We start from the raw sequence: 19,926 nt of genomic DNA, 5'->3' as shown, positions 1-19,926 counted from the left end.
AATGGATAACAATGGATTTATTGATATTGTAGAGAAAAAATACAAAGATGAGAACAAAAAAAAAAAGAATGAAATTGTGATTTTGAGCTCTGTTCTCCAGCATCCAAGCTTTTATTTTAGAAACTCCCCTTGAAGTTTGCCGGGTAGTCAGGCGAACTTCGGCGGAGGTGTGGCCGAACTTACCCTAAATATATAAAAAAAAAACATATCTAAAAGAATTAGATTTTAAGTTTGTGGAAATAAATATTTTTTTTTAATTTATTTCAAAAAGAAATCCATTAGACTGCCACTACTTTAGGCGGACGCGTCTAAGTTGACCGTTTCTCTTTCAAGAGGGCAATTGTAATTAAATCATCGTCATTTCATGATGGAATAGTGGGTTTAGAATTTGGACTTTGGAGGAACCTAATTCCCAAAATAGAGTGACACACACAACACAATACAACACAAGAAGAGATGGCATCCATTGCGACCCATTTCTCAGCCTTTCTGTTACTCTTCCCAGTGGGCCTCCGCCGCTTGCATTCCTCCTCCTCCCTCTACCTCCACAGCCCTTCCCAATTCAGATCCAAGCTATGGTACCTCTCAGATCCCAAATGGAAGAATCTCGATCTCTACGCTCTCCTCATTACACTCCCAATCGCCTCATTCTCGGAGCTTTTCCTCTTCCTCTCCTTCTCCGGCCACCCTTCTTACAGGTTCTCATTCTTCCAACAGTCTTTTGCGCTTCTCGCTTTCTGGTTTTTGATTCTCTTGATCATAGTCCACGAGTACAACGCCACGTCATCACTCATCAGTGAAACCCTTGTGTACGTTCTCGGCGGTGTTGTTTTCTTCATGGAGTATTCTGTTATGGAAACCGGCGTTTCAGGTCTCGCTGCTGACGTGTACGGATTCATAGGTTGGCTGGCTTTGCTTTGTGCCGGTTCTTGCATTTACTTGTCGTTTAAACCGTCTGCTTTTTTTGCGGAGTTCTTGTTGTGTTGCGGATTGGTCTTCAAGGGAACATGGTTGTTGCAAGGAGGGTTTTTGCTTTACACTGATGCTCTTGGATTGAAAGGGTGTAAGAAGATTTCCTCTTTGTTATTAATGTCAACTCAGGACGACGTAGTTGATGTGCATTGTGAGCTTGAGCAGGATAAGGCTAGGGGTTTTGCATTGGTGAATTTCCTGTTCACTCTTCATGCTCTTGTGGTGATGGTATTGGCTGTTGGGTTGGTTGTGGTTTTGGGAAGGAATAGGAGCTTGAGAACTGGTGGTGGGGAGGGGAAGGGGCCATTGCTATCTGAGATTGAAGCTACGAACATTCGGATGCGTGCCCTTCCCGAACTGGAGATCGAGTGAGAGTTATTAATTTCTTGTGGTTTTGATGGAATGTGTTCAATGTGTCTCTCGTTAGGTACGCTGTGATTCCCACCCCCTTTTAGTTTGTTGCTCATCTTTCACATCAAGATTCGAAAAATATAGTATTTATTTATTGTAAATTGAAGTTATAGCATTGATAAGAGCTTGATTTCATGCATACATTGCAACTTCTTTTACAATGAGATATTATTTATGATTAGCAAAACTTGAGAGGCAGATCCATAGGAAAAACTACAAACAAACTTTAGGTGTTAGTCAAAGATGTTCTCAATGTTTTACTTGATCCAGAGTTTCGGGTGGCCAGGGTGTTTTCTTTTGTCACAGATCTGATGATTCATGATTTCTGAGTTATAGTCAATTCTCAATAGCATAGCATTCTTTATAGACTTCTACTTATATAAAGTTTTATTTTTTTAAATACAATTGTATTGCTGATAAATTTGAGGTATGATTCTACTCAAGAAACACATCGGGAGTTAGTGATCTTACACTTATAGCATCATCAATAAGAACATGATTTGGTCAGCTATTAGATTTTAATCCTTATAGGAACAATACAGGTTGTTTCTGTTTTACTTAATAATTATATACTTTGGATGTGCTTCTAGCAATTGTCTTAGGAAGGATCAGTATTTGTATGCTTAAATCAGTTACTTTGTTGTAATTAAAAGTTCTAATACAAAGTGAAGATAAAACAATTTCCTATTCTTTTATCTTGTTTATGTGAGTATTCTCAATAATTAGTTATATATAAAATCTATCGAAAGCAAAAGCAAGTAATTTTGGTTCCAGACCTCTGTTTTGACTGTTGTTAAACTCTATAGTTATATTTAATTGTGTTGGTTCTGTTTTATCTATGGAAAAAAAGGCAACAGAGAATGCATTTTTTTTCATTTTTCAAATTATTTTATTTGGAGATATTTCATTGTATTTTGGTGTGACTTATGACTAATATTTAATTCGTTTAGAGAACAAAAAGTGCCTGATTGTGTGTCATAGAAGAAGAATGACTTAATTTTAACATGCAACTGATACATGTCTATAATTTACTATAACTTTTTTAATCCCATAAAATATAGTGGTCAACAAATCTAAACAAAAATTTGTTTTTTAGTTATAGTTCTGTTATGGAATTTGAAGCTTATGTTCTATACTCCTATTCCTGTTTTTATATCAGATTGGAACATTTGATGGCCTGGATTAGAATGTACTAATAACTGCATTGTAGTACAGCATCCATATGGTTTATCTCCTTTGGTAGGAAAGTAACCAGAGTTGCATGTCATCATTTGGTAGTGCATTCTAATATAATAGCTAAACTAAGCCTTGTATTCAGTGGGATCAGCTATATAGATAGCACGATGCCATTGTACTTTGTATAAAATTATATCTGTGTTTACCTATTTATATTTAAACATTTTTCAGTAATTTCATTTAAGGTTTTCTTGGATACAAAATAACAGCAGCACTGGATAAAGAGATCTGATAGTGCAATGATAAATGTTTAATGTGTTTGGACTTTGGAAAAAGATGAAAGATTAAACTTTTTATTTATCGCTTTTCATATAATTAATTATGCGATAATTAATTTATCATTTATGTTTGGATTGCTTAGCAATAGTGATTTTCAAATAATCTGATTTGTTTGGTTTGTATTAAAAAGAACAAAGAACTATTTTTGTGTGATAGAATTACTCGGTGTGTTTGTTTTGGCGCTGGGGAGGTGAAAAGCACGTTCAAGTTGCTTGAATGCTTCAATTTTTGGTTTGGATACTTTTTGCTTCCTGTGAACACAGATGAAACTTTGCTCTCAAACCCACGTTTACAGGAAGCAAAGATTCTTAGCGTTCACAAACCAGCATTCAACCATTAACTCTAAACCTGTAATTTCTTTCTATCAATCGTATCCTTTATACATGTTATTGTTTTATTTATGAAATTTTTATTGTTTCTCTTTATGTGAGTTCTCTTTTTTTAATTATTTATTATTTTTATTTTTCATTAATTTTTATTTGGTTTGATATTTTATTCTTATTTATTCTAGAAAAAGCAATAAAGAAAAAGGAGGAATAATAGGACAGGAGAAATGTGTAATCATAAGTGACAATAATTGATGATTGGATTAGTCAGATGAGAGAATCAGGGAGGCGTAATCGTAGGAGTTGAATGCTAATTATGATAATTAATTTGAGGGAAGGCAATAAAAGGAGGAGCTGATTAGGTGAGAGGTAGGAAAAGATTTGGAAAGGCCTAGGCTAGGAGAGAAGAGGACTCTCGAAATTCCTCTGTTATCTTTTACGTTTCTATTATATTTCTGTATTTCCATTAAAATAAATACCAGTGTAACAACTGGTATCAGAGCACCGGTTCTGGGTGTTCTGTGCATGGTGTCCACGCGAGCTGCCATGGAGTCAAGGTTGGAGGCGGTGGAGAAACGGATTGAGGAGTTACAGGAAGCTCAACAACTATCCTTGGAGGCTGATAGGACTAGCAATAGCAGAATGATCAAGCTTTATTGATACACCGGGAGAGCCAATTAGCTCACCCTAGAAGGTTCTACACAGCTGGAACTACCAGCTCAGAGAGAGAGATTCTCTCAAACTTCTAACAGAATTCACAACAGAAAAATTATCCTCTCTCAACTAACTATAACCTAGCTATTTATAACAACCTATCAGCCAGCTGGATATCCTAACAACTCCTAAAACACCTCTACTTGACCTCTACTTACCTCTCTTTTTGTAACACAGTCCAAACCTGTTAGTAGTAGGCGCATCTCTATCAATACTCCCCCCTCGGACAACCACCTTGTCCTCAAGGTGGAGCTCCGGAAAGGTGGCCTGCAATGTCGCCGCTCGTTCCCAGCTGTCCTCACAAGGAGATAGGCCCACTCAGCGCACCAAATACTCCAAGGCCCCATCCTCTGCAGTTCGCGATGCCACAATCTGGGATGGCTGCATCACCAGCTCACCATCCTCAGCCAGCCCTAGTGGAAGCGTCTGTACCTGCTGCTGCGGCGGGACAGCCTTTTTCAACTTGCTAACATGGAAGACTGGGTGAAGTTTGCACTCTTGAGGCATGGCTAACCTGTATGCCACTACTCCTATCCTCTCAACCACTTCAAACGCTCCATAGTACCGAGGGCTTAGCTTCTCATTGACCCTCCGCGCTAGTGTCCGCATCCGATAAGGTTGCATTTTCAAATAAACCCACTCACCCGGTTTGAACTCGACATCCCTTCGATGCCTATCCGCTGCTTGTTTCATCCGCTGCTGAGCCTGTACCAAGTGCATCTTCAACTCTGCCAACACCGCATCCCTGGCTGCGGTCAATGCTGCCACCTCCTCAACATGCGATGGAAACGTCTCTCCTCGGAAAAGAATAGGTGCCGGCACCCCATAAAGTGCTTGAAATGGAGTTGTTTGGGCTGAGGCATTGTAGGACGTATTAAACCAAAACTCCGCCCATGGGAGCCACTCCAACCATTTCTTCGGGTAGCCCCCCACAAAGCACCGCAAATAAGTCTCCAAACAGCGATTCACCACCTCGGTTTGGCCATCGGTTTGCGGATGAAATGCCGTGCTGTACTTCAATTTTGTCCCTGCTGCTTGGAACAGTTCGGACCAAAACTTACTCATGAACACCCTATCCCTATCCGATATGATTGACTTGGGGAACCTGTGTAGTTTAACCACCTCTTTAATAAAGGCTAGTGCCACCTCCTTGGCTGAAAATGGATGAGCTAAGGGGATAAAGTGAGCATATTTAGTCAATCGATCGACCACAACTAGGATAGTGTCCATGCCTTTGGATTTTGGCAATGCCGCCACAAAATCCATCGTAACGTGCTCCCAAACTCGCTCCGGAACTGGTAGTGGCTACAACAGCCCCGCCGGTTTCATCACTGCATGCTTGTTTTGCTGGCAAGTGTGGCAGCTCGCAACATAATCCTTGATCCATTGCCTCATGCCGCGCCAATGAACCGCTGCTGCCAGCCGCTTATAGGTTCGAAAGAAACCTGAATGTCCACCCGCCCCGCTGTCATGGGACTCGGCCAGCAAAAGTGGGATCTGAGAAGAATTTGCAGGCAACACTGCTCTCCCTTGATAAAACAGCCGACCCTTGTGGAGGGAATACCCTGGATAGTCATCCAGCCCCTGCTGCAGGGCGATCACAATCTTTTGTAGCTCTTGGTCGTGAGCCACCTCCTCTTCCACTGTTTCCCAGAGGTTCATATGTACTACTGAAATCACCCTTGCCATCATTTGCCGTGACAATGCATCTGCTGCCTTATTCTCAAGGCCTGGCCGGTATCGGATCTCAAAATCCAAGCCTAACAATTTAGTGGTCCACTTCAAGTAAGTTGGATCCATGAGTCGCTGGTCCATGAGGAACTTCAGACTTCTCTGATCTGTGAGAACAATAAAATGGCGACCCAACAAGTAATGCCGCCACTTTTGGACAGCGAAGACAATGGCCATCAACTCCCTCTCATATGCAGATTTTTGTCGGGCCCTTGGAGATAGTGCTTGGCTTAGGAATGCTATTGGCCTGCCTTGCTGGGACAGCACCGCACCCAACCCCTCACTCGATGCATCCGTTTCCAAAACAAAGTCTTGATTGAAATCCGGAACTGTTAGAGTCGGTAGGTCTGCCATCAGCCTCTTCAATCTCTCGAAAGCCTCCTGTGCCTTGTCATTCCATTCAAATGCATTTCGCTTTGTCAACTCCGTTAACGGCTTGGCGATTACCCCATATCCTTGCACAAACCGCCTATAATAGCCGATAAGGCCCAAGAATCCCCGTAAAGCTCGCTGGTCCGTAGGCATCGGCCACTCTAGCATCGCCGTGGTTTTGTTAGGATCCGCTGAGACCCCTTGTGCCGAGATAATGTGGCCCAAGTACTCCACCGAGTTCACTGCGAACGTGCATTTCTTCTCATTCAACACCAGCTGGTTCTCCACTAAAATCTGGAAAACTTGTTGGAGATGAAGGGCATGGCTATCCATATCCTGACTGTAGATGAGGATATCATCAAAAAAAACTAAGACAAATTTCCGCAATAGAGGCTTAAGAATGTCATTCATCAAGGCTTGGAAGGAGCTAGGGGCGTTGGTCAAGCCGAAGGGCATGACTAGAAACTCATAATGGCCTTCATGAGTGCGGAAGGCGGTCTTGTGGATGTCTTGATCCCTCATCCGAATTTGGTGGTACCCCGATTTTAAATCCAGCTTAGAGAAGACTGCAGCTCCCGCCAATTCATCGAGTAGCTCATCAATGACGGGAATAGGAAATTTATCCGGCACCGTAATACCATTTAACGCCCTATAATCGACACAAAATCTCCAGCTGCCGTCCTTTTTCTTCACCAGCAATATCGGACTCGCGTAGGGGCTGGAGCTTGGCCGAATTATCCCTGAGGCTAGCATTTCTCGTACCATTAGTTCAATTACTGCTTTCTGATGGTGCGGGTAACGATAAGGTCTTATATTCGGAACCGAAGCTCCTTCTATCAATGGAATGGCATGATCATGGCAACGATGTGGTGGCAGCCCTGGTAGTGTCTGAAACACCTTAGCATGAGAAGCTAACACCGATTCGATTACCTGCGGCACCTGCGATACTGTAGCCGCTTGCAAAGTCATGGGCCACAGCTGGACCATAAATCCTTCTCCCCTTTCTTGAATGGACAAAACTGTAGATTGAAGGTGCATACCTCCATAGCACAACTCCGGGTCCCCCTGCAATGTAACCATGCTGTCCCCATTCCGAAATCGAAGGCGTGATTTTCTGAAGTTTGCGAGAACGTCTCCCAACTTATCTAGCCACGCCAGTCCCAGGACAAATTCTGCTTCGTCAGTTGGGAAGATGAAGAAGTCTTCCTTGATTGCCACTTCCTTGAATTGGAGCGTGACACCCAAACACCTTCCCTGTCCCCCTTTATTGGTACTGTCCGCTACCCTGACCTGGAACTTAGGGGTGTTGTCAATTCTCAGGCCCAACTCGGCGATAATCTCTGGTGTCGCGAAGTTGTCCGAAGCTCCACAAACTATGAGAACGCGTACACGGCGGCCATTTACCTCTGCCCAGGCTTTGATTGACTTGTGATGTCCACTCAAGCTCATGAATTTGAGCTCCAATTGTCCCTGTTCCCCTGTTTCCGGAACTGCCTCATGCTGTAACCAATCCGCTTCAAAGTCTGGCTCCATGATTAAAAGCTTGAATTCTCTATTCTTGCAATTGTGATTTGCAGTGTATGGTTCGTCATAGAGGAAGCATTCCCCCTTGGCCTGCTTAGCTCTATACTCCTCGTTGCTGAGATGTCTCAATCCGCGCCGTTGCAAGGGATCCGTCGTCGACTCCACACTGTTGCTCGCTGCAGAGTTGGACGCTGTAGCAGGGTGCACCGCTTTGGTGGCGGTTGAATTGGCAACGGCGAAGTTGGGAGCCAGTGATTTACCGCGTCCCGATACCCCCCGCAAGGCAACGTTGCGGTTTTCGACCTTCTGTGCCAGTTCCATTAACTCGTCCACTGACTGGTATGGGAACAGTTTACATTCTTCCCCCACCTCTGGTTTCAGCCCATTCAAGAAGAGATCCATCAGCAATTCTGGCGCAATTCCGCGAAGGGGCCGCGCGTGAAGCATGAACTGGTCAATGTAGCCCCGCACTGAGTTCGTCTGTTTCAGCTTCAGCAGCGCTTGATAAGGGCTCTGTAGCCGTTCCGGTTGAAAATGGCGTAGCAGCGCCGCACTAAAAAACCGCCACTGCAGCACCGGCGCCGTCGCCGCCCACCACCTGAACCACGTGAATGCCCTTCCTTCCTTCCATTGCAAAGGTAGCGACCGTGAGCCATTCCTCCTCTGGCACTGTGCGCAGCAAGAAGAATTGCTCCATGCGTTCAACCCAAACCACCGCGTCGTCTCCGCGGAAGATTGGGAGTTCCAGCTTTCGCCATTGCTCCGGCGTGCCGCGGCTTCCGGCCGATGAGCCTGCTGCCAGGTGCGATCCCGGTGAACCACGCTCATTCCGTTTAGGCGCGCGATTTTCGAACGCATCTATTCGGGAATCGAAGCGCTGTAGCGTCTCCTGCACCGATCGGAACATCTCCATGCGCGATTCAATTGTGTCAAATCGTGACTCCATTTTCCTCAATCTCGATTGCACCATTCAGCGTTGGGATCCTCAAGCTCTTGATACCAGTTGATAGGACTAGCAATAGCAGAATGATCAAGCTTTATTGATATACCGGGAGAGCCAATTAGCTCACCCTAGAAGGTTCTACACAGCTGGAACTACCAGCTCAGAGAGAGAGAGATTCTCTCCAACTTCTAACAGAATTCACAACAGAAAAACTATCCTCTCTCAACTAACTATAACCTAGCTATTTATAACAACCTATCAGCCAGCTGGATATCCTAACAACTCCTAAAACACCTCTACTTGACCTCTACTTACCTCTCCTTTTGTAACACAGTCCAAACCTGTTAGTAGTAGGCGCATCTCTATCAGAGGCCTTCTCAGCAAATATGTTGAGACAAATGAGGGAGTTGCTACCTCAACAGCACCAAGGTGGAGGTGCTAGTGCTAACGACACCGGAGGAGGAAATGACGGTGGAAGGAACGAGCAAGATGACGAGAGGGTAGAAGGGAACGGTGCAGGAGATGAAAGGCAGAGGAGATTCGAACCAATTCGAAAGCTTGACTTACCGGTATTCTCGGGGGAGGATCCGAATGGCTGGTTGGTGAGAATGGAACGCTACTTCAGGGTAATCGGAGTAGTTCCGGCGCAGAGGCTGGATTTTGCAACAATGGCTTTGGAAGGGGAGGCCCTCACCTGGTTCGAATGGTGGGAAGAATACACACCATTTCAGACATGGAGACGATTCAAGGAGGACTTATTGAAACGTTTTCAACCTGGAGCTGCTCTCAACCCCATGGCTCCGTTACTAGAGGTGAAACAGGTGGAGGACGTCGCTCAGTATAGGCGAGAGTTTGAGGCTGCAGCACGAACGCAGAGAAACCTGGGAATAGAGGCTCTCATGTGCATCTTTGTCAATGGACTCAAAAAGGAAATTCAGGCAGAATTGGAGGTGGCTCAGTTCGATAATTTACCAGCTCTAATGGATAGAGCCATGGCTATTGAATGGAGAAATCAAGCATGGAAGGAGACCGGAGTTGACCCTAACGGCAAGAGGGTGGAGTGGTTGCCGGAAGGGAGCGGATCTGGTTCGGTGGGAGCTAGATTTGGATTTTTCAAAAATTCTAGTTCAGCGAAGTACAACACCCACGACGGCAGCGAATCGAGGGGCGAGATTGGATCCAACACAAACAGAGGCACCCCTACTCGTACAGGCCTTACCACCAGTTCAAACGGAGGCAGCAGCGCTTCTCATTTGCAGACAACTCGTAGCAGCGGCACACAGCGACTCTCAAACGAAGAGTGGGCAGAGTGACAGAGGAAAGGGTTGTGCTTCAGATGTGGAGAGAAGTGGGGACCTGATCATAGGTGCTCCATGAAGCACTATCAAATCATACTCCTAGGAGAAGATGCAGAAGAGGAGGCAGAAGGAGACGTAGGGATGAATCCAAACAATATTTATTTTATTAAAATCAATTTTGGTATAGAATTGCCAAACATAAATTATGTTGACACAAACTCACTCCTACCCAAAATCAATTCTATAATATCACTTTCATTCAAACTCCAGTTTAACAAATACCAATTCAAACACACACTAAGACTAAATGGTCAACTAACTGTGTAGGGTCAACTTAATAAAATTATAGCATTTTGGGTAAATGCTTTTTTACAACCATGCTCAAACAATATCCTTCACTTGTTTCTCAAGAAATAGCTGAAATTATTTGAAATTAAATGCTTTTATGGCATACAAATGCAAAAATTTAAAAACTGAAAAAAAAAAGAATTTCACTCTTATACACATGCACTCCTCCCCTCCCATAACCACCTCCTCCCCCACTCAGTTGCCATTCTCTCTGTCACACCTGCTACCATCTTCGTCTTCGCGCTACGTATTTGCCACTAAACTATAATCAAACAAAACTTCGTTGTCTTCCCTGCTTTTGCATTTTGGCAAAGTGCAACTCGATGAGGTTCTGTTCCTTGTTTCATTTGTTATTCTCCCAAATACTCGATTTCGAGTCTGCTTTAGGTCTTGTGTTTGATTATAATTGTGTTTGATTATACATACCTCGGATTCGCGATTTTTCTGGACGCATCAAGTGTCATGTCACTCGTCATGGTCGGTAACCAATTTCTCATCACTGGAGAGGTAATTCCTTGCTCCTAATTTGTTGTTCACTGGAGAATTTTGTTTTTCATTTTTGGTGTTTCTGTTTGTTTTTGGTGTTTTTCCTTATCATCATCTCTGACTAACGATTTTGTTGGACCATTCTGGCTATTGGTGCTTGGAAACGGAAGGATTTTGGTTAATCCATGTTTCGTGGGTCTACAATTTTCATGAGTCATCACTTTTTCATTTGGATATAAAAAATTATTTTAATGGAACAATTTGACCGATTTTTACTTCAAAGGAGATGCTACTCTTCAAAGCAACCTTCTCGTTTGGATTATCTAGTAACCATTTTTTGATAAATTTGACAAAGATAGCACATTTTATTGATTTTCATGTTGTTGCTATCATAAATATATACAATAATTGACTACTTGTTTAGTTGGTTTGTTGAATGCCATATTACAAGAAAGCTTCATGTTTATTCTCGGTACTTGGAAGTTTGTGTTTGATTATCATTATAATGGTGTTTGATTATAAGATGGGTTTGAGTTTTGATTTAGGTCTTGTGTTTGATTAATTGGGTATAGGATCTCTATATTTAATTAAGGGAAGATGAATATCTCTGGTTTAATCACACTTTGTTAACTTTCTTTTTCTTTTTGTTTTTGTTTTTTTGTTTTTTGGAATTTCATGCATGCTCTTCCTGTGTAGGCCATTGCTAGACTTTGTGTACATGAACAAGCTTTTCTGGATTTATGTTCTTGACTTGATTATAGCATTATTAAATTTTTATTTGAAGAAAAACGCGGAAGAAGATTGCACCAAAAATAATACCAAGGGAGCTATTAAAAATGGATCAAAGAGATTAGTAAGGAAAGATGGAAAAAAAAATACCCGATAAAATTTCGAAGGGGATGGAGAGGAGAAAGCTATTTTGCCTTTAGTTTTTCTGTTTTTTTGTTTCTGTTTTATTATTTTTCATCTTTATTTTGATTATGTTGTTTACTGTATTGACAAAATTTGTTTTCATCCATGTAGTGCTATGTTGACACCAAATGCGCACCAAACTCGTAGACTTTCTGCAAAATTTGTAAGTAATGTGCAACGCAAAGAGTTGCGAGCAATGGGGTTTGGATCCCTCTTGGATATTCCCAAGGGGAATTTAAACCATAATCTGATTTTGGCACTTGCATAAGCATATAATCCTTTAAAATTTTAGCTCATAACCTCAATAGGAAGAGTAGATATTACTTTGGAGTTTGTTGGAGCTGTGTTAGGATTGCCTTCACATGTTACTGAAGAGCATGAACCCATGGTTTCAGAACTCAAAGGGAATAAAAATTCCAAATCAATTGAGTGATATCATAGTATAAAATCCAAGAGTTTGTCCAAGGTTTAGGCAAGCTTTCTTTTTGTAGCATTAACATTTTTATTGCCAATAAATACAACTATTCGGGAGAAAATCTTGCCGTTTATAATTGATGTTGATAATCCACTTGAGTATAATTGGATTAGATGTATGTTGATTGCCTTGTTGGTAAGATTAAAAAGTTCAGAGAAGGGTTGATCTCAAATTTGAATGGATGGTTAATTGAAGAAACTGTTGAAGTGTTTTTTGTAACGATCCAATTTCTGGTAAGTTTATATCACTGTCGTTCATTAGATGTTACTTCCTAGTAACCCTTAAACACCCTAGACTCTCTACTATTATTTACATATAAGCTTGTATTAGCAAAATTGCATAAGTTAGTCAGGTTTATACATATTATCGCCGTTAAGTTAGAATCACTTACAGACCTCAGCAGATATATAAAACTGACAGTATAAACTAAGGCGATAATAATAAAAATAATTAATAACATAGCCAAAGAATACAAATAACACAGTAATCATCAAGGTTCTGAAAATCGGATTGGACTGGCTGGTGTGGCTGGTTTAACAGGGTTAACCGAGAATTGGTCAGCTGGTCGGTCCGGTTGATGTACAAAACCATCTTGCAAAAATTAGTTAAAAAACTGGCCAAATTGGTGGTTAATCGGTGAATCGGCCAAACCGGCCGGGTTTTTTAAAGGTCCGGTTTGTTTTCTTGCTAAAAAACGGCGTTGTTTTGATGCCGAAAAGAAAAAAAAAAAGAACAAAACGCACTTGTACTGACCCAGTTCTAAATCAGCCATAACGCGTAGCCCACTAACCCTCTTCCTTTTGATATCATTTTCTTCCTCTCCCAGCCGTTTCCTACTCAGCACCGCAATCTCCCTCTCCGTCGTCGTCCCCACCCCACCCCTTTCTCTTTGACTCTCTGTGTGACGCCAACCTAACCCTAAATCTCTTTTCACCTGCCGCTTGCTCTGGTGGCTGAAAACCCATTACCCCTCTCTTTCAGCCAGCAGTAGCAGTAGCCAAAAGCCGTCGCCGAACTCTTCTCCTCCGCCAGAGGGTAGGTGCCATCGCTGCCGGCAGTTGAGTTTCGTTCCTTTCTCGTCGCCTGTTTCGTTCCTCCGTCGTCTGGTCGTCTGAACTCCGAAGCTTCCGTGGTCGGCATCGTCTGCTCGTTTGTTCGTTAGAAGTTTCTCTGTCAATGTTGTCTGCTCGTCTGTTTTGCACTTCTGCCACCGTGACCTAGACGCCTTCTCTGCTCTCTGCTGTGGTGAGTTTTAATGGTTTTTCAATTAATTTTTTTATTTTGTTAATTAACTATATGAATTGCTGGTTGTTGGAGTGAGGAATTTAGTCCTCTGATTTGAATTCAGTTAATGTTTTGTATTTGGTTAATTATATGAATTGATGCAGTTCTTCTGCTTTTCAGTAATCTGTTTTTATGAGTTTAGTCTACTGATTTGAATTGAGTTGATTTTTTTATTTGATTAATCATTCTGTAATTCTGAATTTTACTGAATATAATTTGGATATAAGTTCAAGTTTGGATTCTGGATTTTGAATACTATATAGAATTTTGATATAATTTTGGATTCTGGACAGAATTGATATAATTTGGATTCTAAATTGCTGTAATTATTGTAATGAGTGATGTATGTAATTCTACAATTAAAGGTGCATTAGTAACAATAACATGCATTGTTGAAGTATTAGGATGGAATGGTGTTCTAGATAAAATGCGTACATTGTATTCTTGCATTACTCTAAGTGTTATTAAATAATAATAACTAAAGAAAGTAGATAATTTGAATTTGTTGAAATCTGAAAAAACAATTTGTTGTGCGTTTTGATTTTTTTTAGTTGTAAAATTTTATATTTGAAATTGTTTATGAATTTTTATTTTAATGATAAATTATGGATAATTTATTGTGTAAAATTTTTAAATTTTGAATTTTATTAGTTTAGAAATTATTGAATTTAAATATTTAAAATTATATATTAATTTTTTTATAATTTTACGGTATATTTAATTAAACCAGTTTAATTATGGTTCGACTTCGGTTGAACATTGAACCATTAAACCAATTATTCAACTGGTTTAATGACTGGTCCGGTTCTCGCAACCTTGATAATCCTAAATATACCTCCAAGAGTTAGTACATATAGACTCGATATAGATATAGATATATATACATAATTATACATACAGATTGTCTAAACTAGCGACTTTTCGGACACCTGCCCCTGTAGCAAACCCCTAAGCACCATCTAGGCTAGCAAAAGAAAATATCAAGTGCTAATCCGTCAAAGAGTACTACAAGAATGAGGGAAAACAAAATCTAAAGAATAAAAGCGGACGGTCAACAAACATCACGTCGTCGAGGGCGCAGTCAGCGAACACGTGCTCTTCTGGCAGCTCGACGAATAGCATCTCGTGGGCTGACCATATCCAAATGCTCCATCTGTAGGGGAAAATGTAGAAGGAAAGGGGGTGAGAACCGATATGGTTCCAACGTGTCACCGCGAACACTGAACATTCGTGAATCCTAGAGTTCTTGATTCTAGCATGGTAGCTTAGGTGTATTCTTAATTACCGTAGGTCTTGTTATATATGCTAACTCTCTTCTCTCCTTTCCATAATTGCGATACGGGTATCACTCTTTCTTGGCATCTTTTTTTGGGTTCTATACCAATCTTATTTTATCTTAAGCTCTCACTCTCCAATGGACACAGTTTGAAAAGAAAACAGATAAACATATAAATCACAGAAAATAGATAGCATACACACAAAGAAGATAAATAATAAACAAGCATAAGCAAATGCAAATGCACAAATAGGATAGTGCATGTTTGTCCTTAGCGCATGTCATAAACTAATGCAACACCCAATATTATTTAGGACAAATTCTAAATATGGTTTTTCTACTAAATCAGTTAGCATAGGTATCACATGGGTGTCCCCATATCAGTTAGATACCAAAAGCACGCAAATTTATCCGTGTCAGCCAGGCTAAAATTATAATAAGAATATTTCTATAGCGAATGTGCATTTAGTGAGAAATAGGGTACCATATGAACAAATTCATATTAATGAGATACCACTCTCCTTTAAAGTGGGTGTTTCTACCTAACAACTCTACCTAACTAGTATGTTTTTTCTAGCTAAAGTCTTTGTCCGGTCTGTATCTTTTCTCAACGGAGTTTTTCTACCCAGTCAATATGTATGTTTGATTGGGGGTATAAACCATCTTAGGACTAGCTCTTATGTCTGTTAAATCTTTTAATCTATATCTTTTTTTTTTTTGTAAGGGATCATTACTTTTAATATTTTTTCAAATATTTAGATTTTTTTATACTTTTTTCTGAATTTTTACTCTAAATCGACCATGATGTTTCAATTGTTTTTCTATACTAAAAATATCAACTAATCTCTGAATTATGCAAAATTTATATCCACGTGACCGTGGTAGACTAAGGTCACAAAAAATTAAAAATGATTTTTCTGATTCCTAATAATCCATTTAGGCAGATAAAACCGGAGTGAACACCCAATCCGGTTCCTGTCCTTTTTCTCGATGGACATCACGGACCTTGTCCAAAAAAAAGGGACATATCGGTCCCTGTCCCATACTTTTATGAGACTTCCCGGTCCTTCCGTCATCTCCCCTGACCAAAACAGACGAAACTTGCCTACGTGTCAGTTAACGTTGCTGAGTTGGAGGTTAATAGTCTGTTAAGTTCCACGTGGCTATTAGGAAATGGACATGGATCGATTTGTCCCCTTTGGTGATCTAAAATTACGTCGTTTTAGTGGTCTGAGACGTCGCTATTAGGAAATGGACAGGGGTCGATTTGTCCCCCTTTGTTAAATTTATGTCATGACATATATGTCATTATCTATCAATATAGGGATGAGATTTAACATATTCATCACAGGCCATGGTTCAAATTTTACAAATTCAACACAATAATTCCTGCTTCATTCATCATCAAAAGTGTTGTTCACAACTCAACTCAGTGAAATAACAAAATTCAGCTATCAAATTCCTATACACTTGTTCTAAACAAGCTTGCAATTACAACCCCACCCAAAAATGCTAACAAATTAAACCCATACCTAATACATCTACTTTCACCCATTTTCAGTTTGCAGTAATCTAACTGATCCTCCAAACCAATTAATCTTTCCTCCAACTCATTAACTTTGTTATCCACCACATAACCATGGCCTTCCAATCGATTCTGCTTCTGCTTTGATGCCCCAAATGAGACAGCCTTGTTAGCATCCTCACCACATGAAGATACATAATCATCTAACCATGCAAAGAAGTTGCAATGCCATTTTCCAGTCTACAAAAAAGTTTAACATTTGTTATCATCTGTGGAATAGAAATTGAAAACAAAAAATTAGCTAAACTCTCAAAAACTACCTTGAATTTTGGGCAGCGAAAGAATAATCTGTCTGGATTTTTCACCGTCCCTAACATGAACAATATTGCATGAGAACCACAATAACAAATTGGGGCAACCCATTTCTTCTTCCTCGGAGCTCCAGCACTCCCACCAGAATTTAGGCCCCAGCCTGAATCATCTCTGCTTCGTGGGTTTGATGATGAACAATGCTCTCCATTACCAATCATGGTCTCCTAGGGTTCGTATTTGGGTTGGGAGAAGAGTGAGAGATTAGCAACGTCGAATCACTTTCAAACCATTGTGTTTCAGTGAAGACTAAAAACAAAGTCGTTTTTGGTTTCTAGAATGGGACAGAACGACCCCTTACCATTCCCTAATAGCAACGTCTCAGACCACTAAAACGACATAGTTTTAGGTCACCAAAGGGGGACAAATCGACCCCTATCCATTTCTTAATAGCCACGTGGAACTTAACAGACTATTAACCTCCAACTCAGCAACGTTAACTGACACGTAGGCATGTTTCGTCTGTTTTGGTCAGGAGAGATGACGGAAGGACCGGAAAGTCTCACAAAAGTATGGGACAGGGATCGATATGTCCCTTTTTTTTGGACAAGGTCCGTGATGTCCATCGAGAAAAAGGACAGAGACCGGATTGGGTGTTCACTCGATAAAACCGTGGCTTTCTTGTGAGTTTTTTTACTTAGCACCTTACTCCCTAGCAACATGGATATACGTTGTGAAATATTCGCGCACGAGTGTTTTTCCTTAATAAGATTATTTTAGAAACTCTTAATTTTCGTTTCAATTTTGGTTCTACTACATTTGGATTAAAATTGAGTTTTATATTATTTTTCAAACTTCTGCTACCTTTTCAATAAAATCTAGAAAACAGCAAGTAGTAGTTATTTTAAAAAACATGAAAACTCCACTTTTAATAAAATACTTCTTAAATTTGGTATGGTCATATTAGATTGGTCTAAGTTTTATTTAAATTTGGTTTCAGGACAATATCATTTCATATGAATAAGTTATGCAACTTTAAAGTCGGCGGCTCTGTTTTAGGTAATGCTGTTCTGATAGTTCAGTGAGCTTGTCACCTTTCAAATTGCATAATTTATTCTTTAAAATTTATATTAATCTGAAATTTGGATTAATTATTTCAGTCATGCAAATATTTGATTTGCCTTTGGTTGCAACGCAAAAAATTGTCAGAATTAAAAGATATGTAGGTTGGGAGTTGCTCCTCTAATAACTCGAAAACAGATTTTGCCATAGAAACCGCTTAACTTCAAAAATTTATATCTTCCAATCTATACATCCAAAAATTCTGAATTATTTGGGGATGATATATACTCTCCAAAGTATTATAGAAAATTAACTTTTCTCAGAACGAGTGTCTAGATTATTCCAAGAATTTCGAGCAAGTTGCTGCCAAATTCTGCAGCAAAAGATTTGGACTTCACATATCAGGTTTAGTTTCCTAAGCTTTTAACTCCCTTTAATTCATGGTTCTAACTGAAAGAGCCTAACAGTGGAAACAACACAAATATCTAACACAAAAACAATATGGAAGCACTCATAACATAATATAGTAGCAACTATGAACAAGCAAATATAGTAAGTAAAGCAATAAAAAGAACACACCGAGATTTTAACGTGGAAAACCCCCTCAATGTGAGAGGTAAAAACCACGGGTCGTCCAGACTAATGAAATAGCTCCACTATAATCAAATGAGGTACAAGAGAGTCTCAAACAAAGCACAAAAACGTGCATATAACCAGCCAAAACATCAAAGCACCAAAGCTCATAAATGTGAAGCAAGAAGATGAAAAATACCCAAAAAATAGAGCTGCTGTCGAAGCCAATTTCTCCCTCTGCAGATTTTCAATCAAAATCTTCACCATTCAGAATGAAGAACGAAATGTGAAAAATCTACAGTTCAAATTTCATGTCGATCCAATGGTGAAATAATGAGAAACTGCTGTTCAAAGAATGCTGCTCTGTGTAAAATCGGAAAACCTATTTTCTCTCTTGCGAAGCCAATTTCTCCCATTGCAGACTTCCAATCAACATCTCCACCAACCAGAATGAAGAACAAGATGAATGGAACACACAGTTCAAATTTCAAGCCGATCCAACGGTGAATGAATGAGAAACTGCCATTTGAAATTTACTTCTTTGCATAAAAACGGGAATCTTATTTTCCCTCTTTCTCTCTTACTTGGTAGCTACACTCTCTCACTCTCAAAAGCATAGTTGTCAAAACCGAACCAGTGATCAAACCGGTCAGGTCACTGGATCATTGGTTCAACTGGTAGGTCACTGGTTAAACCGATTGACCCGGTCCTATGTAAATAAAAACAAAATAAATCAAAAATTTAAAATTAAAATTTAAAATACATATTTTCACTATCATTTTAAAAATATCTAGCTATTCTAAAATAATATGAAACAGGAACAATAAGTATTTTGTTAATTTTACTCTATCATAAATATTTTTATTTTATTTTTATATTAAAATAACTATTATTTTTTAATTTCAATAATTTATTAATTAGTTTATATCTATTATAAAAAAATATGTGAGTTTATAATTATTGTTAAATAAAAATATAATTAATTTAAAAATGAATGAGTTTATAACTAAAATTAAAATAAATTAAATAGAAGTAAATTATTTGCTGAAAGATATATATATATATTAATAACAAGCTTAACAGCCTTGTGAGTATCATTTTTCTCCTTGATGAGGGGGTTCGAACCCCATTTTCCATATTTTGGGAAAATTTTGAAACTCAAGCGGTTTGGTCGAACCGGTCTTACCGAGTTTGATTGGTTTTGATCGGTTCACTTCGGGTTTAACCGGTTCGTTGCCTTATGCGGTCTGATTATCGGACCATACTGGTCTAGGGTTCGATTTACCGATTTTTTGGTCGAACCGGTTGGTCCGGTCCGGTTTTAATAACAATGCTCAAAAGACCCCAAAATCTGATTAGGGTTGTGGCATAATGGGTGCAAAGAGACGCCCTCAAAATGTTGGGCTTGGACCTCACTAAGGAGAGAAAAAACCCAATAAGTCTCCCCCTTCTCGACTAGGTGGAGGCCCTCGCCATTCCGGCGATCAACAACATGTTTCAAGCTTTTCTTTTGACAATGCTTTTGTCATCATATCAGCACCATTGTCATCAGTGTGAACTTTCTCAAGGTCCAACAACTTTTAATCTAACACATCCCGTATCCAGTGATACCTAACATTAATATGTTTAGATCTTGCATGAAAAGTAGAATTTTTGGCAAGATGTATAGCACTTTGACTATCACACAACAACACATAATGGTCTTACTTGAAACCAAGTGCTACAAGAAACTTCTTCATCCACAACAACTCTTTAGACGCTTCAGTTGCTGCAATAAACTCTGCTTATATGGTAGAAAGTGCAACACACTTTTGTAGCTTTGACTACCATGAAATAGCTCCCCCTGCAAACTTGACCAAATAACCTGAAG

The 19,926-nt window shown here is 39.8% G+C and overlaps 2 protein-coding genes across 2 annotated transcripts; both read left to right on the top strand.

Annotated features, from left to right (window-relative positions):
• Nucleotides 344-3,331, top strand: LOC110262353. The gene is made up of 2 exons (XM_021115797.1): nt 344-1,399; nt 2,543-3,331. Exon 1 carries the CDS (start codon nt 457-459, stop codon nt 1,342-1,344), a length of 888 nt encoding a protein of 295 aa, XP_020971456.1. The 5' UTR covers nt 344-456; the 3' UTR covers nt 1,345-1,399; nt 2,543-3,331.
• On the top strand, nt 3,407-12,088 carry LOC107625253. Its single transcript, XM_016327844.2, has 3 exons — nt 3,407-3,842; nt 8,880-10,661; nt 11,664-12,088. The coding sequence occupies exons 1-2, from the start codon at nt 3,750-3,752 to the stop codon at nt 9,819-9,821; spliced, it is 1,035 nt and encodes a 344-aa protein (XP_016183330.2). The 5' UTR covers nt 3,407-3,749; the 3' UTR covers nt 9,822-10,661; nt 11,664-12,088.

Source organism: Arachis ipaensis, chromosome B02 (genome assembly GCF_000816755.2).
Source record: "Arachis ipaensis cultivar K30076 chromosome B02, Araip1.1, whole genome shotgun sequence".
Classification (NCBI taxonomy): domain Eukaryota; kingdom Viridiplantae; phylum Streptophyta; class Magnoliopsida; order Fabales; family Fabaceae; genus Arachis; species Arachis ipaensis.
Note: the sequence above shows the minus strand (reverse complement) of the source record. Positions and strands in the feature narration are given on the sequence as shown.